Source organism: Monodon monoceros, unplaced genomic scaffold (genome assembly GCF_005190385.1).
Source record: "Monodon monoceros isolate NGI ecotype Baffin Bay Population unplaced genomic scaffold, NGI_Narwhal_1 Super_Scaffold_15, whole genome shotgun sequence".
NCBI lineage: Eukaryota > Metazoa > Chordata > Mammalia > Artiodactyla > Monodontidae > Monodon > Monodon monoceros.
Window position 1 is genome coordinate 56,857,206 of NW_021703771.1, and position 6,651 is coordinate 56,863,856.

Here is a 6,651-nt window from a genome sequence, read left to right on the forward strand (position 1 = left end):
CTCACCACGCCAAATGGGAACCAACGGCACGGAGGAAGATGGACCCTAACGCTGGGACATCTTGGGCAGCTGGAGACTTTGAGCCCGGGGGTGAGAGTGCGAGGTTGAAGGTGGTGGAGAGAGAAAGAGAACAGAGAGGACGCCCAGAGCTGAAGCCCATTTGCAAGAGCTCGTGATCAAAGGTGCAGGGTCTCCTGCACTCACGGGGCCTCTGGGGGCAGGCAGCCGGGGGCTGAGGCTGCCGCTGCCTTTGGTCCCCTGAGCTCCCACACCGATGGCGGTAGATTCTGTGCTGAGGTGAGAACAGCCCATTTGGGAAACCTAGCTAGAGGCCCCCTTGACTTCTCTAAATCTCAGTTTAACTCATTCACATAAGAGAGAATAATGCCCACCTTGCAGGACTTCTGTGTGGGCTAAACGCGATGATAATATAAAGGGCTTGTAAACACCATAAAGGACCACACCGTGGCTTGACTGTTGCCTGACTGTTCTTCTACGCCAGCTGGCAGCTCTCCTTTCAGCGACGGTACATTTAACAAAAGGCATTTGCTCATCAGCTACTGCAAACAACAGGTGTCACGAGTGATGCGTGAACTGCACAGGCCAGGTGGCTGGAAAACGCTGTGCAGGCCGCCACGACTCTCGGACCGTATCTTACCTACAGTCCCCCTCAGAGCTTTGTCTGAGCACTACATTTCCGGGTCTGGTTCTCTAGGTCTATAGTTTTCCTCTGTTCCAGCATAGCCCGTATATTGAAATACTACAGCCCAAAATCCCAGTGTAGGAATATGAGGAAATGTTTACCAAAGCAGTGCTTCCATCAGGAGCCGTCGAGTTAAGACACCAACCACAAAGCTCAAATCCGAAACAACGACTCCACAAAAGGCATATTCTATAGGACACTATTTACTGAATAAATTCCATCTTTGTGGCTACTGCCAATCACTCTGGACAGTGTAGGGCAGAGAAATCATCTTTTTCCTTAACAACGTGTAATTGAAAGATGCATGATATCATCTCAAAACTTTACTTTTTCAATGTGAAGATCAAAAAGTTTAACCTTCATCTCTTACCAAATATCTTCATCACTTGATTTACAAAAATCACTTCCAGAAAAACAAATAGCTTCCACTCAGAAATACATTTAAACACACGAAACCTCGTAAAAATAAAGGCAAATATTATCATTTGCATTTCAAATGTTTAGAAGCTGTCAATCCCACCTCTGTTTCAGTACTCTTTGGTCAATCAGATCATTATTACGGTTTTCAACTGGATAGAAAGATGGCATCTGCTCCCCACGACTGGCTGGACCGGAGGACTGTTCATCCCTGTCACCAAGAAAGAAAAGGTGGGTCAGGGGCTATTCAACAGGGGTCACAACTACTGCTCTCACAGTGGCTCTCACAGAGAGTAGGAGTCAGCCCGTAGAAACACTATGATCTGTGTCCACTTTTTTTGTGTGTGTGTCCACTTTTAAGCTCCACTTTAGAGTCCTGACTAAGAGAACTGAAAGAGAAATCCTCTGAGGTCATCTCACTCAGCTCATACATGCCAGGAGAGAGACAATGCCAGTTCACAGTGCTGTTTTTACCAATCCATCACATTTATAAATGGTGTTATGATAATCCTTTCCTTTATGAAATAATAGTGATGACAGAATGTACTTTTATTGGTTAATATTCTTATTTGGCAAAAAAAAAAAAAGAAAAAAATGAACTCTATGTCAGATCTTTTCTCTATTCCCTGTCATTTTGGGGGACCTTTTATTATCTGTAAAATTTCATGATCTTTGAACCACACTTCACTAACACCCTCATTTTCTAAGTGATACGACTAAAGCCCTGAAAGGAAAACAACTTGCTCACCACTGCAAGCTACTCAGTAGCAGCACCAGTTGAGCTCAGTTTTCCAACTTCCAACTTTCCAACTTCCTGTCCAGTGATTTTTCTACCAGCTTCAACAAGAACGACACCAAAAAGCAACTGCAGATACTCCTACCTATTACATATTCCTATAATTTGCCTAAGTCTGAATAGGATGCCAAATATCCTGTCCAGATGTGGCCTGTAAAGTTTTTTTCAAAATAACATACCAGGCAGCCATTAGCCATTAAATGAAATTTACATGCAAGTTGAAACCCATCTGCAATCTCTGATCTAGAATGCCATTTTATAAACCATTTAGAAGAAGAAGTCTTAAGCATCATTTATTCTACTCACTTCATTTTACAGTTAAAACTAAGAAAAGTCAAGCAAATCTCCAAGTTTAGATGAGTAGCTAATATCAGAACAGGGATTTAAAATCAAGTGTCTTAATACCTAGCTTCAGGGTTCTTTTTACTACGCCAAGTTTCCTATCTTTATTAAGCACTTCCTAATAGGGTTTAATTAAGTAGCATATTAAATAAATAGCATATTCTCATACCTTTTTCTATTATCATGATTCCCATAGGACAATATATTTGTCAAGTGACTATATATTTGACAATAAGCAAATATAGCCAATAAACATTTTAACAAACTATAACCTATAAACCCACCTGCAATTGTGATTTTGCACCAGAATAATTTAATTTGAATGCAAGACAACACAAACCTTAGAGTCAACTATTTACTGGGTGAAAAGCCCCCACTCGGTCCCTGGAAAACCAGTGTTCCAAGTCTTGGTTACATTTGAAAATGGCTTTCTTAACCAGGTTAACAAAGCTTAATATTTAGCAAAAGACTATTTTGGTCTGGGAGAAGGAGGAGAGGTTTTCTCAAAGACTGTGATACTCCTAAAATCAGTGTGAATTAACATGGAGTTAAGTACTGTATTACTTTTCACAACCTACAGATGAAGCAACAGGAGTGTCAACATTTAACATGATCAATCCAAGTCAGTGGTGGAACCAGGAATGATGCCCGGGTTTCCTGGCAGTCCAGTTAGTTCTCATTTACTATAAAACATTATAAACTGATTTGCAGTGGAAACAAGGGTGTCTGTTTTCTTCCAAGCTCTGCCTAAGGCAATATCAAGATTCCAGTCAACTGAGGAGAACTTCCAGCTCAAAAGTCCAACTCATCCAAGAATGCTGGGAAATTACTTTGAGCTCTATTTGAGGTTTACACCCTCCCTTTGCTGGAAAGGAGTAAAAGCATACAATGTGCACTTCAACAAAAGTCACATATCTTTTACATAGATATGTCAAAACAATGTTTAGAAGAAATCCTTCAAATAAATCAAGTGGTAGAGAATCTCCAGACCAACTATGGACCATTCCTTCAAGTCTACCTATCCCCCTCCTTGTCCCAAATATCCAAATATTCTATAAGTCAAATTACTTAAGCCGGGTCACTCTAACATTGTATTGCTTATAAAAGAGCAAGACAGAAATATATAGTTTGACAGATAGAACCTGAAAAACTTAAAGTAAAAACTTAGAATGAATTTCACCCAACATCATAATCTTACTTTAAAAATTAATAATTGGTCTGCAGTAATTATTTAAACTTAGAAACCTTGCAAAAAGTCTCAAATACGGAAAAACCAAAACAGAATGCCGGAGATGATCCTGGGGCATAGAATTGCAAAGTGCAATTTTTAATTTTATAATTCCTGTTATCATTCCTTTCTATTGCAGAAGTCAGTGATAAAAAACAAACAGAAACATCACTAAACCTCAAAGCCATCACAAATTTTTCTACATGACTTTTGTGGGATGCTATCATAGCATTCAGTACTCCAAGAATACTCTTGAGAAATTAAAAAATCCATTGCAGCAAGAGTCTTTAGCAAATTATATTATGAAGGCCTCTAGAGGAGAATATAAATTAGTTACTATAAGGAATCCTTGGCAAATAAATAAATACACAGATAGCTTTAGGAAAAGCAAAGGAGCAGAAAAAGATGCCTTTCTCAAACACTAATTTTAAGACCTAAGCTGCAGAAGTTCATTTCTGCTGGTGTTATATGTACATTTTAACTGCTTGTTATAGAGCTTTCTATGTAGGAACTCTGGGCTTACAGGTCTTCCTTAACAAACGGAGTCAGTGTTTAAAAAACTGGTGCATTTAAAAATAAAAGTAGCTTGACTCATAAAACTTTGCAAAAAGTTACACTGTACACACAATCTGCAAATGGCCACAATTTTCAAAGAGGTTTAAACCCCAGATGTCACGCTACAGCCATCATCAGGAAAGCACAGCAAAAATAAAGCCATTCCTGAACACTTACTCTGGCGGTGCTTCTGCTTGCGTGACCGGGGCTGTTTCTCCAGGGGACTTCAGTTCTTGACTCTTCTGCTTATATTTTTTAATTAAATCCATTAGAACAGCCTGGTGCCCAATTTTCTTTACTAGTTGCTGAACCATCCGATCATTAAGCGCTAGAAGAGCGGCCCCACTTACTTCTTCCTCTAGGAAAAAGAAAAAAAATGTCTCTACCTGTCTGCTGGGTAAAGCACTGTAAAACACAGCACTCTGCGCAGGCAGAATTATCTCCGGTATTAAAAGATGCATCTAAACTTGTGCTTTGCAGTTATAAAATTATCTGTGTTTTTGACAAAAATAGAACACTAATATTGCATAATTCCAAATACATGTTTGCTCCTAAGAAAGTACCACAACCTAGAGTCACAATAAAAACTTTTTACTTCCACATTAATGCCTCCCCTCTCCCGATTCTTTCTAACAGACACTGTTTTGATAAGGAAAAAATATTTTCGGAAAAGTATTCTTCATGGTACCTACCAGGTAACATTCCATACTTGTAAATCCAACACTACGCAAAAATGCACAAGCTGCATATTTATAGACAAAAGCAGTAGCAAATGCATATATCAAATATGATCTTAAGTTACTCAAGATTTATCTTGAGATCTTTTTGAAATACTAGATTCTCTCGTGGATACCAGGTCAAATGCAAACTCTGCTACAGTCAGTAGAGAAATGAGTTTCCCACTGCAGCAACTCCACATTAATGTTCACATGCATTAGGAAAATAAAAAAATCAATAACACAGGACACTCAATATCTAGGCTGCTCAATTAACATTTTTGAAAGTGCAAACAACTCACCTTGAAACCTATGAACTAGCTCTCCTAAGTTTTTCTCCACCAACCAACTGCAGACCTGATCAACTGACCAAGTTTCCATTGCTGTAGCCTGTAAATACACCTGTAGAATAAAAACAGGAGTCTTCAGTTTTTCTTTCTGACTGTTGTTCTATTTATTTCTTTATTTTTACCAATCAACTCTCTAATCTCAGCCCTTTCTTTGCCAGACTCTTTGAGACTCTCAATACTAAGCTTCTTTAAAATTATTCTTTTCCCAATACACATTTAAAAGTTGCTAATAAAACAAACACTCTTTTTAAAGATGAGACCAATTTGAACCTATTTCCTGGTCTCATTTCTCAAATTTCTTCACCTTCTCCTACTTTTTTTCCACAGGCATCCCTCAGCTTTACTCACAGACAGCCACAGAGTCATACAATGGTACCCAATCCTGTACCATTAACACCCAAGTTTCTTCACAAAGAAAAGGAAGGTGTGAAATTCACCTCTACCAGGCTCATCAGGAAGTTGTTGACATTTACAAAAGGGGTGGGCAGGGGAGGAAGGGAGGAAGGATCAGATAAAAGCCTGACAGAGATACTTAGTAAACCAAGACTGGTTAACCCCTTGCTGCTCCCCATGGAGGAGAGACAGCTTGCAGCTGCTTCTGATTGCTTTGCTTTAACAAGCTTAGGAAGTAGGAGTCAAATTCTCAGGAGAATCTGTTTCTCTCCTTCCTTTCAATAATATTCTTACATATTCTATTCAGTTCTAGAACTTTATTGAACACCATTATGATTGGTAAAATAACTAGTACAAACTAACAAGTTGATTAAAAACATTAGTCGGTAGATTCAAAACGTGAAGACAATTCAGTATGTCAATAACTAAGTGAAAGAAGTATACAAAGATACTAGAAGTATACAAAGCAACTAGTATATGTAAGGCCAACTGGCCCGAGGCACGGCAACGCAATCAGCCTCACAGGTTGCATCAGACCGAAACTTTCCGGACCACCCAGTTCCAGAAACTGACCTGGAGACTTTCCGGACCACCCAGTTCCAGAAACTGACCTGGAGACTTTCCGGACCACCCAGGTCCAGGAACTGACCTGGGGACTTTCCACCCGGCCCAGCCTTCCCGCCTTTCGAGGGGCGGGACTAACGGTCCCAAGACTGATGCAACCTGCACCGGATATTGCCACGATACCCGAAGAGACCACCAAATAAGGAATACCCTGCGCCCTCCCAGATTCACCACACCCCTTTCCCTTCTTCCCCTATAAATTCTGCCCACACCCTCGCCCGGGCGCGACTTCTCTGGTCCCTTTCTCTCGGACCAGTGAACCTCGCCCGGGAGCGTTCCCAAATAAAGCTTGTTTAAGCTCTCCTCCGTTTCTTGGTGCCATTCCTTACATTTGGTGCCGAAACCCGGGAGGGGTACCAAGCCCCGCGGGTTACCGCGCGGGCCGCTCCTCCCCTCCCCCAGGAGACAACCACGGAACCTCTACTCATCCACCCGATCCGGCAGAAAACGGGGTAAGTCCCCCTCCCTTGTTCCCTCCGACCCCCAGAGTCCCTGCCCACCGGACTCCCTGTCCCTAATCGCGGCCG

General features: G+C 41.0%; 1 protein-coding gene across 1 annotated transcript in view; it reads right to left on the reverse strand.

Annotated features, from left to right (window-relative positions):
- The window catches only part of SAMD3 (sterile alpha motif domain containing 3), a 43,319-nt gene extending 38,166 nt beyond the window's left edge, over positions 1-5,153 (reverse strand). Inside the window, exons 1-4 of the mRNA XM_029224216.1 lie at positions 5,060-5,153; positions 4,219-4,399; positions 3,857-3,862; positions 1,224-1,331 (exon numbers count right to left, since the gene is read on the reverse strand). Coding sequence (XP_029080049.1) covers positions 1,224-1,331; positions 3,857-3,862; positions 4,219-4,399; positions 5,060-5,138 — 374 coding nt within the window. The 5' untranslated portion in view covers positions 5,139-5,153. The remainder of the gene's footprint in view (positions 1-1,223; positions 1,332-3,856; positions 3,863-4,218; positions 4,400-5,059) is intronic.
- Between the last annotated feature and the right edge of the window lie 1,498 nt (positions 5,154-6,651).